Below are 21,124 nucleotides of genomic sequence, written 5' to 3'. Positions count from 1 at the left end.
CGCGTACGGAAGTACTACAAGGAAAAAATCAGAAGGGGAGAGACACGAGGTGGAAAATCTAAGCTGCTCGAAATGGTAGTCTAAGCGTACGGAAGTACTATAGGAAAACTTTTGAAGCAGCAAAGAATGAACAGAAATTCAGAACCACTTGAGTAATTTCCTACACGTACAGAAGTACTGAAAGGAAAAAATCAAGCAGCAATGAAACATATATGGTAAGACAAGTAATCAAGGAAAACTTTTGAAGCAGGAAAGAATGAACAGAAATTCAAAACCACTTGAGTGATTTCCTACGCGTACAGAAGTACTGAAAGGAAAAAATCAAGCAGCAATGAAACATACATGGTAAGACGAGTACTAAAGGAATCTTTCAAAGCAGCAAAGAATGAACATAAATTCAAAACCACGGAAAAAATCAAGCAACACTGAAACACACATGGTAAGAGGTAAGACAATGAAAAGATGAAACTTAGGAAGCCAAACAATGATAAGGGTGTGAAAAAGATTTCTATATTGATATATAAGATGTTGATGGCTGGACGATGAGGAAGTTGACAAACAAAATCCAGACCACAGAGAAGATGAAGTCGAGGGGACAAGACAAAAGGAGGGTTGTGAAAAGGGCTTCTATATTGCTAAACCAATGTTCGTTGTTGAGAAAACGGCTGAAACAAGCACCAAGGGTTCCTACCTTCTTTGGTATATCTGAGACTGTGCCCTGGTCCAATCAATTGATCACCAAATTGGCTCGATTGCCAAAGTGATCCAGTCCAGGGCAGTTGAAGAAAACACAACAATTAACCCGGCTCATGATACTCATCAGGGGTTGTTGTTTTGGTGATAGACATATGGACTAAAATATACAAGATAAGAAGAGACCCTTGATAAATGAAAAAAGCGTTCCTTATCTGTGTCCTAACAACCACTAAGTTTATGACATATGGATGGACTTCGTCGCTTGCTGGCTCCTTATTCCATTGCCCTTCGAATTATCCGGCTCATGTTGTCGGTGTAAAATCGTCGGTGCAAAATTGCATTTCGACCTGTCTATCTCTATTTTTACACCTACAGTTTTTACACCGAAAGTCACATGGTGTAAAACTTTTGGTGTAAAAATAAACCTCGAGGTACATAATCACATTTTTACACCGAAAGTTTTTACACCGAAAGTTTTCGGTGTAAATCCTCCGGTGTAAAATTCGATATCACGACCGGGTACAAGAGTTTTACACCGAAAGTTTTACACATACTTTTTTTACACTGACGAAAAAAAAATCGAAACGGTGTAAAATTACCAAATAAGGGGGTCATTTGGTAATTTTACACCTTTTCGATTTTACACCGAAAAAGTCGGTGTACATGGCACGGTGTAAAATTCTCCCACCCGTTTTCCTTTTACAAATGCATTTCAAGCTCAAGAAAATAACTCAACCAGTCTAATAAGCTTCGTTTCCGGCCGACTCTATTTGGCCTCCAATGAGCAACTAGTGTTGTGCTTCTTGGAACATCCATCGCGTTTATCAACACTCTCTCTATGCTTGGAATCGAGATGAGATGCCTTTTTCACTTTGGAAGACGACTCGCCGGACCATCTTTGAAGCGTCAGTCCAAACTTCACAGGGTCACTGCCTTTCTTTCACCATTCGATACTTACCGCAGTCTCTTCTTTCTCTTTTCTTGATTCACAAACACCTCTCATTCTTGAAACAGTCATTTGGACTTGAAAAACGTTCCATCCACTCAACAATCCACCTCATTCATCGAAAATTTCTAATTTCAAGTTGTGCTTCGTGGTCATCTTGTCATTACCCATCCCATCTTACTCATCATGTCTGATTATCATTCAACACTTACCATCTCGACTTCTGTTGATACTCAACATCAAGTTGCTTTTGAGGGCACTTCAGGCACCGCTGAAGGGTATTGCGTACCTTCACCATCGGATGAGCTTTCCAACTCCAGTCACTCCATTCTGTTAGAGTCTCCGCCTATGGGTATGGGCATTCTGTCTCTCGAAGATTGTAATTTTAAGACTTTCCTATTGACAACCAATCCATGCATTTAAGAATACTGATTTACAATTTTGTCTTTCCAGATATCCCTACCCCAACAACAATTTCATCAAATACCCAAAATAGTCACTCCGAATCCAATATCTCTTCTCCAGAGGAAGGTTGGTTTGAAAAACTTTTTCTACTTATTCTACTTTGCTGGGCGCGTCTTCTGATTTATTTGCATATTTGTCAGACAACATCGTGCAAAACCCCGAATTCATGTCTGAGCTCAAAGCAGAGTTAAACGGCAAGTCTAAGCTGTATTATCTTTTACTTATGTGGGCACCCAGGTGACATCTTCCCTCAATTACCAATACAGCCATCATAAACACCAACATTACATCTACCAGCGCTTCAAACACAGCCTCAACCCCCAGACTACGTTTCTCTACTCGCCTCATGAACCACAAATCAGATCTCAATGGTGAGTCCATCTTACAATCAGTGTAGTCCTGTGTAGTCCTTTGTTGACCATTTTTTTCACAGCCACAGGTGTCGGTCCTGTTAGTCCCAAAACAGGATTCACTCCCTCTTCTCCTGGTCCGAAAAAGCGCGGATTTTTTGGAATCGAGGAAGCAAATGACAGTGAGTCTTTGGCCTTTGATTTGGCGTGAATCCACAAGATAACACCTCGTTCCATGAACCAGTGCGACCCTCTAAGCGCCTCATGACCCCCAAACCTTCCATAAAAATCCGACCCCCATCCCAAGTCCGCTCTTTGGGTGGTGAGAAGCGCGGGACACAATCCATCAGGACAGGTATCAACAAGTCTATTGAAGGTATGTTCCTGTTTTCTTACATTTCACAGTTATTTGAATCTCACTCAAAAATACAATTGCAGGCCCTCAAATCACGCTCCCCAGTCCTTTGTTTGCCAGTGCACCTAACCACAACACTTTGGAACATAGCAACCCTGCTAAAAGTCCAATCAACCAAAGCGACTCTGTTCCCACGCCGGAGCACCCCATTTGTAACTGTCATCAAATCACGGAGAGTCTTCTCCTGGAAATTCAAGGTCACCTCAACCGACTCGCGGGACTTTTATCACATTTCCAGGCGTGATTTCTTTTCCTCACAAATCGATTCAACTTGAAGCTTCTAGCTGTCTTTTGTATATAGTGTACATAACTCATATTTTCAGTATATCAAATGTAAGACAAAGTTGTTTTAGACAACCAGAATTTAGACGACCAGAACTGGTGAAAACTTTCAAGCCAAATTCGGTTAGACTTCTAACCAGAAAAACCAACACTCATCCATTCAAGTAGTGTCCAAACAATAATGACATATAGTATTGGATGGTTTTGAAAATCTTATAATGATACAAATTGAAGGTATTGAAATCAAATTAATCAACATGATCATATTTAACGTTCTATGTTATTACGAGATACAAACTTTTTTACTTTTAGATTTGTTAAACGATTAAATACATTAAACATGTGAATGAGAATTGAAGGACTACACGTGTCATAAGTTTACCCAGGGTAAGGACGGTCACGCCAAAGTGGGCAAATCAGAGTTTGTGGTGCTTGAGGAGACGGATGACGATCTTGAACTGGTTGAGTTTGTTAGTTAAAACGTTTTTTTGCAGAACTCAGGGTGCATGTAGATTTCAGCTCAGAATGAGAGCTCAAGCCTCAAACACAGTCACGCTCGTCAATGCGATGTCTGGCTAAGTATTGGCCAGGGCTAGGAACCACAAAGACAAATTGTTTGATACGATTTTTGGGCATAATTGCGAGGCTCCCAGCCCCCCTCGACGTCGAGGGGGTATCAGACGGTCCTTGTGCTGTAAGTTATTTGGTCTCTACCAAACTGTTTCCTGTCAGAAATATTAACAACAACTTGCACGTTTCTCGAAGAGGTTTTACTGGTTGTGTAACCAGATCAGTAGCGGGCCCGCTTATCCTCTAGTTGTGTTTAAATCCAAGTTAGGCGTGTATTTAAATTATTCGGTATGAACGTGGTATATGATATTTTCAGTGTTTCAATGATAGAGTTTATTCTCTATCAAAATACTTGGGACTTGGCAATAGATCACAAAAAGATATTTACATGAAAAGGAATCGGATTATACACAAAGTATAGTAGGGAGAGTGAAATAAGAATATCAAACAAAGTCATGTTTAACACTCATATAACATGGGGACATTGAATGAAATGTATCTTTCCTTCTCGGATCAAGTGAATTTGGTGGTTGATGTCGTCTAGGAATTCATCGATGTAACCAATGCAAGCTCCACAGGCTGCTTCACATATACACACAACGGATCGCCAGGAGGAATTTGTCAGTAGGGGTTCATCTTCTTGGTTTAAAACAAAATCAAACCACTAACTGACCGTCAGGAGAGATGGAGGTGAAAGAATTCCCAGAGGGTGATTCAATTGATATTGAAACGCTAGCCTTCCTGCGCTTGTGGAGTGGCTCTGATTCGAGACAACTTTTAAGTATCTCAACTGAAGGGAAAGACAGTTTATTCGCACTTACCATCATCTGTTGAGTTTTCAAGCTGGTGTTTTCCTGAGTTGATGATGGCATTGGGTACCAAATCGTGTGAGAATTCGGTTTGGACTTGATTGGACCGTCTGGAAGGAATTTCCACATCTGATAGATACATTTGTCAGTTTTTGACAAGAAAGAATAATGCGTATCTCAAACCTACCGTACTCGGCATCAATGTCCATAGGGGATGCTACTCTGGATTGTCTGCTGACAGTGGTTGGACTCTCAGTGTTCTGGAGAGCTGAATGAAAGTTTCCGAAAAACATGAAATGTATCACCAGAGCAGGGATGTGAATCAATCAAAATCAAACTGAGAAATATATAAAAAGAGATAAATCATGGTTAACAAAAGAAGGGTGGGCCTACAGATCACACAAGCAGCATCCAGTAACATGTTGATACCACGGGAATCAGAAATGGAGACATCTGGAGTGATGAAAGAATTAAGAAGAGGACCTTCAGGCTCGGATTGAGGAAATTCGGGCTCGGATTGAGGACCTTCGGGCTCGGATTGAGTCGCATTTGTGGCAGCTTGCTTTGGATCGTTGCTCTCCATCAAGGGTAGAACATCAGGAGATAAGACATCGCTAGAAGTGTAACCACAATCATAGGGCGGTTGTGTCATTTTTGCTATACCTAAAAAACAAACAAAGCAAACACCGATAAGAAAAGATAGGTGAGGGTTCACAATAAGCATCTACAATGTATCGTTTATACGTACTTGAAAAGCCTCTAATGTGATGTTTGTTGAGCAGTGGCGAACCATCCGGTGAAATTTCACCCAGCAGGATTCTCGAGTCAGAGAGATTGGAGGCGGAGCTTGTCCGAGTAGGATCTTCCTTGGCAGCGTTGCTTTCCGTCAAAGGAAACACATGATTAGAGGGAAAATCGCCAGAAGTGTTGGAGGATTGGTCAACACCGATGTGATCGCAGCGAACGACTGTATGTGGCAGACTTGCAGTACCTGCCGACCAAACAAGCGTACCAATCAGTACACAGAGTCAAGTAGGATCATTGTAAACAAGCAAAGGTATGTTCCTTGAACGTACGTAAAAAGCATGTAACGTTGACTGTGGAGTTAGTAGCCAGAAAAGGGTCGGACTCATGTAAAGGCACCTGAGCATCATGTGAAATTTCACTCGTGCTCATTGAGTCAACCTGCGGGGTGATACTTCTGGTGAATTCTGTGAATTCTGGGGTAACAAAAGGGTCGCCCCAAGTCTCACTGGACTTCGGATCGGTTGAAGGTATTTGAATGGTGGACGCCGGTTTTCTTACTACTGCTCGAGCAGTAGCACCTGGCGAAGAATCGTTGCTAGGAGCTTTCGTTGGTTGAGAAAATGGAGTCATCAACAAAAATCGAGATGATGGTCTGCAAACTGGGACAAGACGACTCACCAAACCAGCCTCTTGCCTTCGTAATGTGCTTCTTCAAAAAACTAAGGGAGCTTCGAACTAGCCTCATGACAAATGGCACTGCGTTAAAGAGTGATCTATTGAATGTATCCGGGGAAGTCAATGCAAATTGATATATAACTCAGTTTAATAGAAGGAGAAATGAAAGATGAAAAGACGGAGCAGATTGTCTAACTCACTTTCTGCCTTCCCTATAAGATGTAGATGAGTTTCAGCGTACTGCGAACCCAATTATCAGGGTCAAAGGTCATGTAATTTGTTTGCCGAATGTCAGAAAAAACCTCCGCGGTGAGCGTATAAGACCAAAAGGGAGTATGAGAGACAGGATCACCATCCCCGCTCAGTTCCAGAAGAAAGAAAATATATTTAGTTGGCTCTAACCTTCCAGTGGGATTCACCACTGGCCGGGATTCAACCACTGGCCGGGATTCAACCACTGGCCGGGATTCAACCACTGGCCATGAAGGGGGCAGCGGGGTGGAAGCGCTGCTTTCCCTCTTCATTTTTTCTCCCTTTTTCTGTTTGATGTGTGCGATTACGCGTTCTCGATTCTTTGTACGTATTTCCTTCTCGTTCTCTGTACCAATTGTGTTACGCTAGCCGTGCACCTATAGACCATGGCACGATTATTGGAGCTCCTTCAAATGCGAGTTTGAAGGGTGCACGTAAGAAGACCATTCATCATCCCTTTGAGTATAACAGAGACCTCAAATCATCACGACATCACGATCCCAAAGGCCTGTGTCTTTGTGGGAAAGCTCTTTTTAGTATTTGGCGAAGATGAAAGGATAAGTTAGATTTGGCCTTTGAGTGTGGTGGAAGAAGAAAGACGATCACTATGAATATTCTAAAACGTAAAGGTACGATTCAATTTCAGTCTCGGGGAACCCAGTTACCCATTTGACTTGACCGCTTTCCAACTTTTGACTCTTGATCATAGTTTCTTTAACCTCAAAAGACCGCTGTGTATATTTATTCTTCAACGAGATTGATATTTTTCCTCTATTGATTTTTGATTCAATTTCAGTCTTTGAGAACGCATTTGACTTGACCATTATCCAACTTTCTTTCGACATTTGATCATAGTTTTTTAACTTCAATGTACGACTTCGACCGTGCCAGTAATCTCTCTCTCTCGTTTTCAAATGATTATATTTTAGGTCTAATATTCTATACCTTTCATTTTTATTTATCGGACTCAGTACTCAGAAGGTGTGTGTGCTCAAGTTTGTTTGAGCTTTCCGATGGCTGAACAACGCAGCAGCCCTCTAAGGTAGCTCAGATCAAAGCTCCGAGCTCAGATCAAACCTGCTGAACTGGGGCAGCGGACAATCGACAGACGTTCTAGATGACAATATGCAAACCTTCTGACCGTCTCGACGTCGAGACGGTCTGTGGCAGACGCGGTGCATGGAACATGCATTTCCAAACGATGACGTCAGTTGTTAGTTTGCCTTGAACTTCTTGAGATTTATTAAAACTCATTTGTTTTTTTCCTTTTTCAACAACTATTTACAACCACTGCTTTGAAGGGTCCAGGACCAAAAATCCGCAATCAACCATTCGACCTACCTACCGCCATCGAACGCAATCAAACGACCCAAGGGAGTTTGAAGCAGCCAAAAAAGAGAAGCCACATCTAACGCTTCAATCTCATCAATCCCCCTTACGATTGCATACCAAAAAGAATCTATACAGAGCAAATCATGATATGAACGTCATATTCTGAAACTTTGCATCAGTATTGATCGATTCACTCGATACATTTATTGTCTTTCAAGATCAAGATCAATTTTGAAGAGCTACTTGACAAATCCTCAATACTGTACCTAACTTCAATGTGTGATTCACCTGTTCAAGTTTTGAAACTCCATTCAGGTGTTGGATGGACTTGGCATGGTCATTTAGAATCAACTTGACTCACTTGTTTGATCTTGTAGTTTGGTCTAGCAATCCTTCCTTAGTATATTCTCACTCAAGCTTACCGTTCTGAATTCAGTCTTCTCAATCGCATCACTCCGTTGATTGCTATCTACAAGGATTCTAATACACTTCAGGGCCTCAAAAGATATGTTTGCTGTGATGTAATCACTTTTCACAGTCTGTAACTCTGTCAATCAATTTTTTTGTCTCAACAGTGGACATAGCTGAGTTACTGAGGGATTTGACTCCTTATTCAAATTCAATTCATGATTTGATCAAGCTCATGATCTGCTATATCAATATATCATCAATTGTGGTACATCTTGTGAACTTTGTAACGTAAGTCAGAATGAATCATATCAAAGTTGTAGTCAAAACATGACATCTGCTGATATGTTGTTTTAGGCTCAATTATCATGCTTATTCAAGTCTACAAACAATGTTGCAAATCAAGTCCAGAAGAAGAACGAGGGGATCCATCACTTTTTGCATCAAGAACGGTGGCCTTGAGCACATCACACTACGCCAAATTGCAAATTTACCGTGGAGTTTAGAAAATTGAGTAGACATAGAAAATTATAGAGAAGCTGGCAAGGGTCAGAAAAATATGAAAAAATAATGGGAGGGCCCTTTGATGCATTCCAATCTTCTGGCATATTTTTTCATATTTTTAAAACCACAATGCATATAACACTACACAAAATATAATATCTTCTGGGCAGAAAATATAAAAACCAACAAACAGAGATATTGAGCAGTCTTGAAGAGAGACAAAAATACACAAAAGTATGCATATTGTTCCTATGGCTGAGACCTTTGATTTGAGTATTTTTTTGTATTTTTAGTGTTAAAATTGTTGATTGTACTAACAAAAAACCCCCAGGATTGTCAGATTACAACCTGTAACAGAGATTGGAGGGCATAATTTGAATTCAACAATCCCCTATATCTTTGTCAATTCTTGATCAAACCACTTAATTTTTTTTCATTGGAAAGCCAAAGTCTGTGACTATATCTTTCATCAAGACAGAAAACTTGCATATAATTTCAAAGAATATCTACGTGGATATATAGGAAATTGTTTCAAAGACAAATATCTTTTTTTGTAGCGGAGCTAGAGATTTGATGTGTTAACATAACATTCAAATGCATTTCATGGCTTCCTAATGAACTAATTATCAAGTTTTTTGGCCCAGAATTGCAAAAGATATGAGGGATATAGAATTCCAGATTTCCCCTTGTCACCCCTTAGCCAAATTCCAATCTCTGTTACAGGTTGTAATCTGAGAATTTTGGAGGTTTTTTGTTAGTACAATCAACAATTTTCACACTAAAAATACAAAAAAATACTCAAATCAAAGCTCTCAATCATAGGAACAATATGCAAATTTTTGTATATTTTTGTCTCTCTCCCAGACTACTCAATATCTTTGTGTGTTGGTTTTTATATTTTCTGCCCAGAAGATATTATATTTTGTGTATTGTTATATGCATTGTGGTTTTAAAAATATGAAAAAATATGCCAGACAATCGGAATGCATCAAAGGGTCCTCCCATTATTTTTTCATATTTTTCTGACCCTTGCCAGCTTCTCTATAATTTTCTATGTCTACTCAATTTTCTAAACTCCACGGTAAATTTGCAATTTGGCGTAGTGTCAGGACGATCTCCAAGCCATCAAACATACAACAACAATCAATCGAAGCTCATCTTTCGATTTTGACTCGAATCATCATAAAACTAAATTGGAGCCCCTTTACTTGCTCTGCTTCTTCAATCTTTGAGTTGAGGCAGATGGGCGATCAAGAAAGCCATCCCATTTACAAGAATGTATCAATATGATAATCTATCAATGAAAAAATCCTCATTGAGCTCACAACCTGCTCCACTCACTACTTCACGTGACACCAGCTACAGATGAAGTTTTGCTTATTCAGCTTTCTTAAGCCATGCGAATGGAGAGACCCTCCTGATTACTACCTCTTATTGTAAAATGTATCTAAATCAATCTCTTACAACTCATGATTCAATCAAATTGAAGTGACAATAACCAATTTTATATTCATCTAATCCAGATCACCTGCTGAATATTCAACTCCATCAGTGCAAGAAGTCATTCAAAGATGCAATACTCATACATATAGAATTACTACTTCTCAATCTTCTGCAGCCATTTGAGCAGCTCAAGGACCTAACCAATTCAAGGTGGTTTCAAAAGAATCGTTGGCTCAATTTTATGAAAGTCTGCTGAATTTACTCTCATTGGAGTCGGCTGGAATAAGTTCAGCAGTAGGAACTGTAGATGATGCAATCAGTATCACAGTAGTGACACCACGGGAATTATTATGTCCAAGACCCGATTGAGCGAAGTTGTGGTGTCCGAGTCCGCAATAAGTCTCAATTTTTGGATTGAAACCTATTAAAGGCAAGGGGGGGACCTTGGATTTTAATAGGTTTCAATCCAAATTTGAGACTTATTGTGAACTCTGTCACCACATTAAGTTTCACATATGATTGAACCTAATAGATGCCTGTGGTGTGATCATCATTGTGGTCCTTGGTACATTGGGGATTTGGTAGAGATTCTAAAACCAGACCTTGATCTCATGATTATCTCAAACAGTTGAGTTTTCTTGTATTCTTGTAGATTTACTGGAGTTTAAGATTGATTATTTTGGCTAATTGCATTTGAATCTGGTAGGTGTTTAAGAGAAATTAAAATACCTTACGTCAATGCCTGTATTGAATCTATAACCACAACTTCTTTGTTGATACCAGGAATTGAAAGATCACAAAAGACATTGAATGATCCAGTACAACAAACACGGTGGTATAAATCCTAATTCTATCCAAGGTGGTGTTGACAATCAAAATGCTCAACAACAATCCCCTGGCGCTCATAATAATCATAACACTAAAGGCACAACCCAGTTTCTCGGCGAAACTGGATTAAACCCCTAAGGCCTTAACAGGTGGTCCTAAGGCCTTAACAAGTGGTGTGGTACACCTAAAGGCTAAGTACCAAACTTTAATTGTGCCTCCTGCTCCTCAGCTGTTTCCCTTGACCACTCCATTCGATCGGACTTAGGCCGTTTACATCCCCTGCTATACTCAGTCATTTTTGAATGATACCATTTATCCGCCGCACCGTCTTGCCTTACTGGAATTAGATATCGAAATTATCCAGGAATACTCACCACTGCCAATCACACTCAATCCGCGTACAAGTTTACAAGACTTATCAACTATTCTCACATTCGCCTGAAGGACATCATCGCTTATTACTTTATCATCAAGTTCACCTCAATCACCTTTGTCTTCAACGTCTTCAACCATTCCGGCTTTAGATCAAGCAACATTAAATCCTATACATTCCACTTTAAATTGAATTCAAGAAAATCTATTCAAATCTAAATTTCTCATTCCAATCAATCTAAAACCAAATGTAAATTCAACTTTCAATGAACTCTTTTCAAAATCATGGGTTCAAAATTCAACAGCAGAAGTTTTATTTATGTATCAAACACTTGACAAGATCAAATGTTTGTTGATCATCAAATTTAGTACCTCCAGGTGGTTGTATGAAACCAGAAGATGAAGATATCAATTTAATGCATTAAGAGAAACATATGAAGAAGTAGGAATGGATTTTGAATCTTGTATCTACTAATCAATTGTGATCTGAGCCTGTATCCCCACCTACTGAAAAACATGTATTTGATTTGTACTAGAACTGAGGTAAGCTTTTCATTTGCTCAAACTTATCTCAATCCCAACATCTATTCAATCAAGCTGATTTTTAAAATCCTTGATCATGATGTAGATATCTGGTCAACAAAACTTGGGATCGTGGATTGGATGATTACATCAAAGATGCATATCTAAATGACAAAGTTGGTTTTTCAATCAATCCACTCAACCTATCTAATTTTCCTCATCACTATTCATCATCTTCCTGTTTTCAATAGCTACAATTACTTTCTTGCCAGGGTCTAGGACTGGACCGAAATATTTATCAATTCACCATTCTACCTGCCTACCTATCCGAGACGATCTGAGATATCTTGAAGCAGCTAACAAAAGAAATACCCGTATCCATCAATCTTGAATGAATCGCTTTCTACATTTTTATAATTTCGTGTATGATACTCTATGAAATCGATCCACGGACGAATCACGAGATTAACAACGTACTCGGAAACTTTGCATTAGTGTCAATTGATTTGCTTGATACGTTTGTTGTCTTTCAAGATCTCGATGCATCTTCAAAAGCAACACAACAAATCATTGAAACTGTACCTAACTGCGATATCGATTCATGTGTACAATCTTTTGAACCAACGAGTCGAGTCTTGGGTGGACTTTTAGGTGGTCCTTTCTTTGCTTCAGATCATGAAAACAGTTGAGGATATTGTTTATTGGTATAATGATGATTTGTTACATTTGGCAAAAGATCTTGCTGTTCCAATGATGGTGATTGATAATCTGATGATTTACGATCGACTTGATTTGATCTCAATGAACATGACTGATGTTTCACTGCTACTCGCGCAGGTCTTTCTTATGCATGAATTTAGCCATTTCATTCTTAGTGGTCACATGAAATCGATCACCAAATCAATCACCAACTCCCTGAATGATCATCTCACCTATTACAGGTCAACTTGACATTCGGAATTGCGAAATGAGAAAGAAGAGGAATGTGTCCACCCGGAGCAGGGTCATTGTTCGCTAAATGCAACTGATTTACCTAAAAACCAACAATCTCAAATCAAAATTTCATGTCAACAAATACAAATTCAAATCAAAAGATAAGTTTGGTATTTGAAACATTGGTTCAAAGTTCAAAATACTCAAGTGAATTGAAATTGAAAATCAGAGGTTGAACTGATTTTTGATTGGCTAAAATGATAACAGGTAGAAATAAAGTGGATTCTGATAGTTTGATTAGTTGGTTTGGATATGGAATTAGTCAAGCACTGTTTTAGATGTAAGAAAGACTTTACAATTTTTGGAATATATTTTGAGATTGTTTCATTACAACAAAGACTTTAGAGATTTTTGATTTATCATCTATATCTGTTCTAGATGAGATCCAATATAAATTTATGATGATGGTTTTTTTGAAGTATAGAAATTGATATTTTTGTTATGTGTTTATTGTTTTTTATTTTATTTTCAATTGTGGGGTTCTTCAATCAAATTGGTATTTGCAAGAGTGAATGAAAAAGCCAAATTTGATTTAAATTCAAATCAAGCAATTATGAAAAATATTTCAGGATTAAGTCTTTTGATTCAAAAACTTTCAGTTGATGTTACAATATGAACTGTTGTAAGTTGTACAAGGTTATGAGGAAGAAATATAAGTTAGATTTTATCAAATATGATGTTTTGATTGATTGTTTTCTTCTGGTGAAATTCAATATGCTAAACTGGTCATTGAGGGATGAGATATGTGATGTTTGATGATCAATGGCTTGGAAGATGATTGATTGTTAGAAGTTGAACATTTGATGACTTGGTATTGACATACCTTTTGTGCTTTGAGGCTTTGAACGCGGCGGCCCGCCGCTGATTTGCTAGTCAAATCATAAAACAATAATCAACAAAGCTCATATAATTTGTGGTGGTGGTGGTGGGACTTTGTTTGGTCAACAACAACAAAATCAAGGAGAGTTATATCAAATGAATCCTAATGAACATTCTAATTTTGCAACTGGATGACTGCTACCAGCAGCACATGTGATGACAAGAGATGGGATTAGTTCAAATCCTATGATAGATAGACCATCACCATCACCTCAACCACCATCTAGCCCTTCAATCACTAACACCCAACAACCTACACCAGCACCACCTCCATTTCACCTAATAGTAATGTACATTTTACATCATCTTTATCAACTGATACAATTAAAGGTATTTGGAGATTTAGATGAAAGTAGATTAACAGCAAGTTGTAGACATGACTAATCTTGTGGGAAGAACAGCTTAGATTAGTAGGTGAAAAAGAGAAAGAAAGATCAAATAATCTTGAAAAGTTTGTTAATAATATGAATGAAAGTAATGAACTTGCTGGTACTGGTACTGGTAATGAAGATCAAACTCAACATAGGTTATTGGCCTCTAATCAATTACCATCTTCAAGTGCTACAGACAATTCTACAGGAACTTTGGATAGGTGTAAAATGTGGAAACCTGAGCAGACATTGAGGTTGTGAGTGTTTGAATTCAAGTGTGTCAGGGATGAGTGTACTGATCATGATTTTTATACATTTGGATGATCAACAAAATGAAGCCATCTTGATGTGGCTGTATGTATGGCTTTTGATCAGATTAGACTTGCTGTTGTTTTGGGTACTGATGAGTGTACAATTAAACTTTGGCATTTGAAACCAGTATTGATCTCAAAGTGAGTATCAAACACTTATCATCCATGAAACTGCAAAAGATGTATGGAAACTAGAAACTGATCTTGGTTAATGATCTTGATAGTCCAAGTCTATCAAGTTGGCCTGAAACTGAACCACAAATCATATATTGAGACCATTCAGCCACAGTTACAAGTGTAGCAATTTCAACATTACCACCCAAAATTCAGTCAGATTCATTGACTGTAATAGTATGGTCATTACCTACACCAGAACACATAACATATGCACCATTTGATCCAACATCACAACTTTATACATTTGTTGGACATACAGATGGGTATTGGGATATGATACTCCTACCCTTAAAATTAAGAGATGAAGCTTTATTAGCTACTATTAGTGAAAATGGAACAATCAAGGTTTGGAGTACTGATGCATTAAATTCAGCATTGAAATGAATTTGAGGATACTACAGTACATTAGAAGAAGGAACAGAAGAAATTAAAGAAACTGAGAAAGATAACAAATTGGTGGAGGTTTAAAATGAAAATGATAAAAAAGCAAAAATAACTTCAACATGTCATACACAATAAGCTGTATCTTCCAGCTGGACAGATATTATTGGAGCACAGTTGGAAGCATAACTCTGCAACGTAACCCCTTTGAATACCAATCATGACTCAAACTTGACAACATCCAAGCCTGCTGTTTTAGTCCTCCCCCATCTTCAGTTTTGATCACAACACATCTACTTCTGGTCAGGCTCTTTATTCCCAAAAAATAGACCAATAGCCAATTAAACTTCTTTTTCTCTGAGGGGAAATATCACCACTTTGTCAGTAAACCCAAAAATTATGTAGGTGAGAGGATTGACTGCATAGGGGTTACCGGAATTGGAGTTGTTTGCACCGTTAAAAGTTTGTTCAAGTCGTCACCTTCCTTAGAAGATATCTTCACCATGGTTTTAATGGTCTTACATTCTGACCAAAACCCTATAATTAGTCAAATTGTCGTACACCAAATCATCCCCTCAGAAATTTCAATTTTTAGACCCAGAAACCAATACAGGCAAAGGTTGAGCACCACAATAAGCCATCTCCTGAATCCACTAGAGTGCATGAGCTGCTCATGGTGGGCAGTAAATACCAATTTCACAAGGGAATAAAAGACTTCAACATGGACAACTCATGCTGGGTTGTTGCTGTGGCTATTTTATCACATTATCCATATGTTACTTTAGTCTCTCAAAGCTCATGTTATTTGTCTACTACTTTCTGCAGGCTCTGTATGTACAGAGCCTTAAGATTTCTTAATTCCCATGTCTTTCTACCTTGCACAGTCCAACCCAATTCACCCCATAAAACTCTCCAATTAGAGAATGACTCTATCAAATTCTCTGTTTGTATTTACAGCTTCCAAACTTGTGCCAAGTACAATCCTGCTGTTGTAATTTCTGCATTTTTAGGACTTTAATGATAGCTGTAGTACATAATATCATTGTGTGACTTTACTTTGGCAAATCAACCTTATACTTGGCAATCATGTAATCCAAAACATGTATTAGTAGAGAGCGGGTGTCATAAAACATTGAATACAAAGATTAATATCAACTCAGTCACTCAGTTCCTGTACAAAACATACAAACTATAAATCTTACAAAGATTTTGCAAGTAATACAAATGGGTTAGGAACTGTTAAGGAATATCAGGTTTTAGGGGTTAGGATTAGGGTTTAGGATTAGGGGTTAGGCTTAGGGGTTAGGCTTGGGGGTTAGGCTTAGGGATTACACCCAAGGGTTACGCTTAGGCTTAGGGCAGGATATATTGTAATGTGTACATCCCTTACACCACATTCCTTTGACACATCCATTGGCAAAGTATCATCACTCACCATTCCCCATACCCATCTCACTGCTCATCAACCAGCACCTTCTAGGTTGGTGGAACACTCATCCATAGAAAATCAAATTTATGGCAAACAGATGATCATACAAAACATATCATAACACTTCATTCTCATAACGTTGAAAAGCCAAGAACTGTGTGATACAGGGTTGGTAGCCCCATTTAGAGCTCATGGCCTGAATTGTCATTATATAATTGAACCAACACAACATGAAGTATTGATAAGTAGTAGTAGTTTCCCATTGTTCCATTCAGCAATAGCAAATCCTGTTGTGATTTGTACACTGGCTTGAGCAATACTCAAACCTAATTCAGAGCAGGTAGAGAAGGAAGAGAGTCAAATCAAACCATGTTGCTTTATTAGTGAGCAAGCAGTCAATTTAGCATTACCAATGATAATATCAAACAACACAGTTTATACAATGTCTGTGCAAAATGCAAAAAAAATCATCTAACTCAACACTCCTCAAATTAGTTAGAGCAGATGGACCACACCAACAGAACCATTAAGAAGGAGGCCCCAATAGCATTTTGGATATGATTAAACTAGATGATGGTTTCCTGGTTAGCTTCCAGACCTGTTTTACCAGACTCCTCTGGTGAAGTGTAAACTGAGCTCTACAAAGCTTGCACACAAGCTTACAGTAAGCTATTTTTGGCCAACTGGTGAAATGAAATCTTATGTTCTTGAATTTGATTTGAGCTCCCCCAAATCTGGAATTCTCAGTGGCGTTTGTAAATTAATTTACCAGAATGTTGAAAACACATCACATTACCAGTGCAGCGCCCACCGCCAAATTGTGCTAGTCATCTTGAATCATTGATTGGCAATTTGTAATTGTTGCACACAAGGACAACTAATAAAGATAAAAACCTCAAATCCCTGCTGAGACTCAAGAAGTAAAAACTGGTTAGGAACTGTTAGGGTTAGGGTTAGGGTTAGGGGTTAGGGTTAGGGGTTAGGTTTAGGTTTAGGGGTTAGGCTTAGGGCAGGATATATTATAATTTACACAATGTGCACCATGCAGTCATACAGGGTGTGGCACAGAAAGCACAAAACCAATGTGTCAGAGTTCAGGTGCGCCTGGGAGCACACCAAATCCCCAAAGTATCTACAGAAACACCCCATAATTATTCTTCAGGTTTTGACAAAAATGTCAGTGTGGTGCCCGCCGCCCAATTGTGCTAGTTTTACTTGAAATCCAACTTTGAGGGCTCTAAACATTGTAAAAGCTTGCAATAAATTTAGCAGGGCTTCTTCAAGCTCTTCTGCTTCTCCTCATGCTATTTTTATCCTGTCACCACTTCTAGATTGTAAGGAAATTTGATTCCAATACTGAGTGATCTTGATCAGTTCAGCATGCATGTAGGCCCGTGCCTTGATCAGTATGAACCACATTTACAATAACTCAACAGCTCAAATTTTTCAAATTACACAAGTAAAGTGGTGCTGAAAGTGGCACAAGTGTGCTTACAAGGCTTATAATAAGCCACGCTAAATTGATTGCAAGCTTTTACAACCTTTGGAGCTCTCATAAAAGGATTTCAAGGGACATGGTCGCGTTGGAAGAGGGCCTTATTTAAGCTTAGAAATTTGGTACATTCACCTGTTTTTTTCAACATCCATATAGTCACAAAAGCCCAAACTAAAGACAGCTAAAACCTGAAGGAAGTTTATATATGTATGCAGATTGAGTAAGGGCCAAATGCATATAAAGAACTTAAGGTTTTTGGTTCTATCCCTGAAAGAGATTAAGATCAGACTTCAGTCTAATGTAAGAAGACTGATGTATGATCAAAGAGACCACAATACCTGAAAAAGATTAAGATCAGACTTCAGTATAATGTAAGAAGACTGATGTATGATCAAAGAAACCACAATCTAATGAAAGGAGATTGTGCGAAACAAATTGAGTTCGATTTCAACATAAAGAGAACTAATTTAGAAGAAAGAAAACTAACACCTGAAAGAGATTAAGATCAGACTTCAGTCTAATGTAAGAAGACTGATGTATGATCAAAGAAACCACAATATAATGGAAGGAGATTGTGCAAAACAAATTGAGTTCGATGAAGAAAGAAAACAACACAGTGAGGAAAACAAGTTGTTTATATATAGAACTCATTGAACACAATGTAATGACGTCATCTTCATGATGTTAGAAAGAAAACTTTAATATATTATGTGAATGTAATCATACGCGTCCTGCAAACCAAGAGTCATTGCTACGCGATGCTCAATTCATATCACCCCAAGTAAGTAAACTTAAAAAGGTACTTGGGAAACACTAAATTGAGAAGGTTGATTCAATATCAATTACTCAAAGCAAGTATGTACAAGTGGTACCACTACATAGTTTTTTTGGCGGGGAAAATACTTCTTTTGTTTTTTTGCCCGCCACAAAAAACTATGTACGACAACTATAGTGGTCACAAAGTTGAAAGCCACATGAAAAACCGCATGAAACCACGTGGGTTTTTTGATTTTCCCCGCAAAAACCAAAAAATCCATGTGGTTTTTTCACTTTAGGCAAACCCTGAGGTAATCAGGGACTGAACCTGGTGGGTCAAAGGCACTCAGGTATCTAATGGTTAAACAGCAGCATGTCATGTATATATGGTCAATGACTTTGATTGTGCTGTTGACCGTTGATTACAAAGCTTACTGTGAAAGCTCAAAATCATCTTATATTGCGCGAGATCCAATGCTTATTGTGCAACTTCACAGCCAGATTAGTCATCATCAGGACATCATGATTCTTGACTTCTTTTAGTTTATATATGCGCTCGAATTTGGTCATTTACCAAACTTCATTCCCGACAAAAGGTTGTGATTTGATTTCCATTGTTCTTTCTCAACTTTTTTTAAATCAAATAAAGGAAAGATGCCTGCCATTGAACCTTGTGAGATGAGGAAATCATTCATATTTCATCGACATGAGTGATCGATGGCTAACTCTTCTTTTTTATTCCAAAGCCTCTCACGTCTTGGTAAACGGCGCGTGCGTGTTTTTCATCCACAGAATCGCACTCTTGGAAGTATCTCAACCTCTTGAATTCTTTTACTTTTGTATTTATAGGAGTGGTTATATTGCAAGTTGGACATGTCAATACTTACTGGAAGCTGGTCATAAAGTACGTGGAATGGTAAGATCAAAAGAGAAAGGAGAGTATCTTTCCAGACTCTTCACGCAATTTGGAGGAAACTGGTCTTATGTTATAGTGGAAGATGTTGAAAAGGTTTGATATTTCAGATCATATCAAACTTTTTAAATAGACCTAATGTTCCAGATTCTCTTATTGGATTTTATTTTTTGGGGGTCAAGCCACATGGATTTGATGAAGCTGTAAAAGACATTGTTGGTATTTGCCACGTTGCCTCACCCTTCCAGGTAACCGTACGTACATCGATTCTCACGCATAATTCCAAAAGGAATTTATTTATCAATAGACCGACAATTCACCTTCATAATTTGCTATGATTTTACAGGTGAAAGATCCATACAAAGATTTCATAAATCCAGCCGTAAATGGAACCTTATCAATTCTAAAATCAGCTGAACGTGAAGGGAAGGACGTTAAACGGATTGTGATCACTTCATCATTCGCATCAGTTGTGAATCCAACAGATGATCTAAATCATATATTTGATGAAACTCAATGGAATGAATATTCTCCTAAAGTTTAAAAGAGAAAGGAGTTGATGCTCCTGCTTTTGAAGCTTATAAGTGTTCCAAAGTCGTTGAGTCTTTTTTGAATCTAGTTGGATTGGTTTTATTTCTATCTTGATCTTGACATCTTAAATATTTTGATATCCACTTGAATCTTGTCAGTTGGCAGAAAAAGCAGCTTGGGATTATCTTGAAGAGAATGACCCGGACTTTGATCTAGTCACTCTTTGTCCTCCTTACGTGTAGGTCCCAACCCTGCTTGGATGTAGTTAAAAACTCCATTTCAAGCACCCCATTTTTCAATTTTGGATGTTGAAAAGATTAGGTCCAATCATCCATCAAGTCAATAATGCAAATTCATTAAATGCAAGTGTGAAATTATTTCACGATTATCTCGTAGGAACTAGTGACGCAGAATCTGCAAAAGTATGTTTTAGTCTTTCTGTCCTCTTGAATACATCTTAATGATCTGATCAATGAATAATTAATCAAATCAATGATGATTTTTGTGATGATTATAAGAAACCCATGGCTTCAGAGGTAGACGTACGAGACCTTGCGAATGCCCACCTTCAATCACTCCTCATTGAAAAAGCTGGAGGGAACAGATATGCGGTTTCCAAACGTGTGTTAGAATATCGCAAACCGTCCACCTTCAGGTTTTGTATTATACTCATCACTTTGTACAATGGTATGATTTGTAGAGGTCATCACTTGGCAAGACGGGTTAGATATTATTCAGGAAAAGGGTCAAGGAAAAGAATGGCCAAATGCAACAAAAGGGGAACCAGGTAAGAATACTCCTCCAAACTCGTGATGGGAGAGAAAGTTATGATTTCAAAAAAGCTTATTATTTACCACTTCATCTAAACAGGTAGTGGAAAGTTTGTAAAACAAAATGTCTATGATGCTTCTAAATCTATTCAAGATTTAGACATGAAGTATAGATCATTTGAAGATACTGTTATTGATATGAGTCACTCATTGCAGGTTCTTTCAAAGGCTTGGTAGAATCTTGCGTTATGCATCATGATCAGTTTGGTTTGTAGATTTGATGTTTAAGACAATTTACAACAGACTTAATTTACACAATTTTTCAAAGCTATCAATCAAAAATCTATGAGGTGAAATCGGATTCTGTACATCTACTTAACTTTCCCAAAGTTCATATGTATGTTGAAATAAATAAAATAAAGGTCAAAACACCAAGATTCCCTTTAATGAAATGGTGAATGCTGGCCTTACACTAACAAGACTGATGAAAAGAACAAAAATC

The 21,124-nt window shown here is 38.2% G+C and overlaps 5 protein-coding genes across 5 annotated transcripts; 4 read left to right on the top strand and 1 right to left on the bottom strand.

Annotated features, from left to right (window-relative positions):
* Positions 1–1,828: 1,828 nt before the first annotated feature.
* Positions 1,829–3,116, top strand: MELLADRAFT_69685 (uncharacterized protein; the record flags this gene model as incomplete). Its single annotated transcript, XM_007418743.1, has 7 exons — positions 1,829–1,994; positions 2,096–2,173; positions 2,248–2,344; positions 2,405–2,478; positions 2,541–2,639; positions 2,702–2,833; positions 2,896–3,116. 7 exons carry the CDS (start codon positions 1,829–1,831, stop codon positions 3,114–3,116), a joined length of 867 nt encoding a protein of 288 aa, XP_007418805.1.
* Positions 3,117–4,380: 1,264 nt separating this feature from the next.
* Positions 4,381–6,479, bottom strand: MELLADRAFT_69684 (uncharacterized protein; the record flags this gene model as incomplete). The annotated part of the gene is made up of 9 exons (XM_007418742.1): positions 4,381–4,514; positions 4,546–4,662; positions 4,721–4,801; positions 4,927–5,196; positions 5,282–5,524; positions 5,610–5,882; positions 5,959–6,036; positions 6,156–6,167; positions 6,197–6,479. 9 exons carry the CDS (start codon positions 6,477–6,479, stop codon positions 4,381–4,383), a joined length of 1,491 nt encoding a protein of 496 aa, XP_007418804.1.
* A 5,562-nt stretch (positions 6,480–12,041) lies between these two features.
* Positions 12,042–12,305, top strand: MELLADRAFT_84164 (family 47 glycoside hydrolase; the record flags this gene model as incomplete). The annotated part of the gene is made up of 1 exon (XM_007418750.1): positions 12,042–12,305. The coding sequence occupies one exon, from the start codon at positions 12,042–12,044 to the stop codon at positions 12,303–12,305; it is 264 nt and encodes an 87-aa protein (XP_007418812.1).
* A 1,647-nt stretch (positions 12,306–13,952) lies between these two features.
* MELLADRAFT_113982 (uncharacterized protein) lies at positions 13,953–14,731 on the top strand (the record flags this gene model as incomplete). The annotated part of the gene is made up of 4 exons (XM_007418764.1): positions 13,953–14,116; positions 14,198–14,311; positions 14,395–14,408; positions 14,454–14,731. The coding sequence occupies 4 exons, from the start codon at positions 13,953–13,955 to the stop codon at positions 14,729–14,731; spliced, it is 570 nt and encodes a 189-aa protein (XP_007418826.1).
* Positions 14,732–19,062: 4,331 nt separating this feature from the next.
* MELLADRAFT_113981 (uncharacterized protein) lies at positions 19,063–20,859 on the top strand (the record flags this gene model as incomplete). Its single annotated transcript, XM_007418765.1, has 10 exons — positions 19,063–19,081; positions 19,155–19,179; positions 19,258–19,324; positions 19,504–19,575; positions 19,668–19,859; positions 20,011–20,090; positions 20,169–20,274; positions 20,371–20,473; positions 20,553–20,639; positions 20,723–20,859. The coding sequence occupies 10 exons, from the start codon at positions 19,063–19,065 to the stop codon at positions 20,857–20,859; spliced, it is 888 nt and encodes a 295-aa protein (XP_007418827.1).
* Positions 20,860–21,124: the final 265 nt, after the last annotated feature.

This window comes from Melampsora larici-populina (assembly GCF_000204055.1).
Source record: "Melampsora larici-populina 98AG31 unplaced genomic scaffold MELLAscaffold_104, whole genome shotgun sequence".
Classification (NCBI taxonomy): Eukaryota; Fungi; Basidiomycota; class Pucciniomycetes; order Pucciniales; family Melampsoraceae; genus Melampsora; species Melampsora laricis-populina.
The sequence above is the reverse complement of the archived record's forward strand: the minus strand, read 5'-3'. Positions and strand labels throughout refer to the sequence as shown.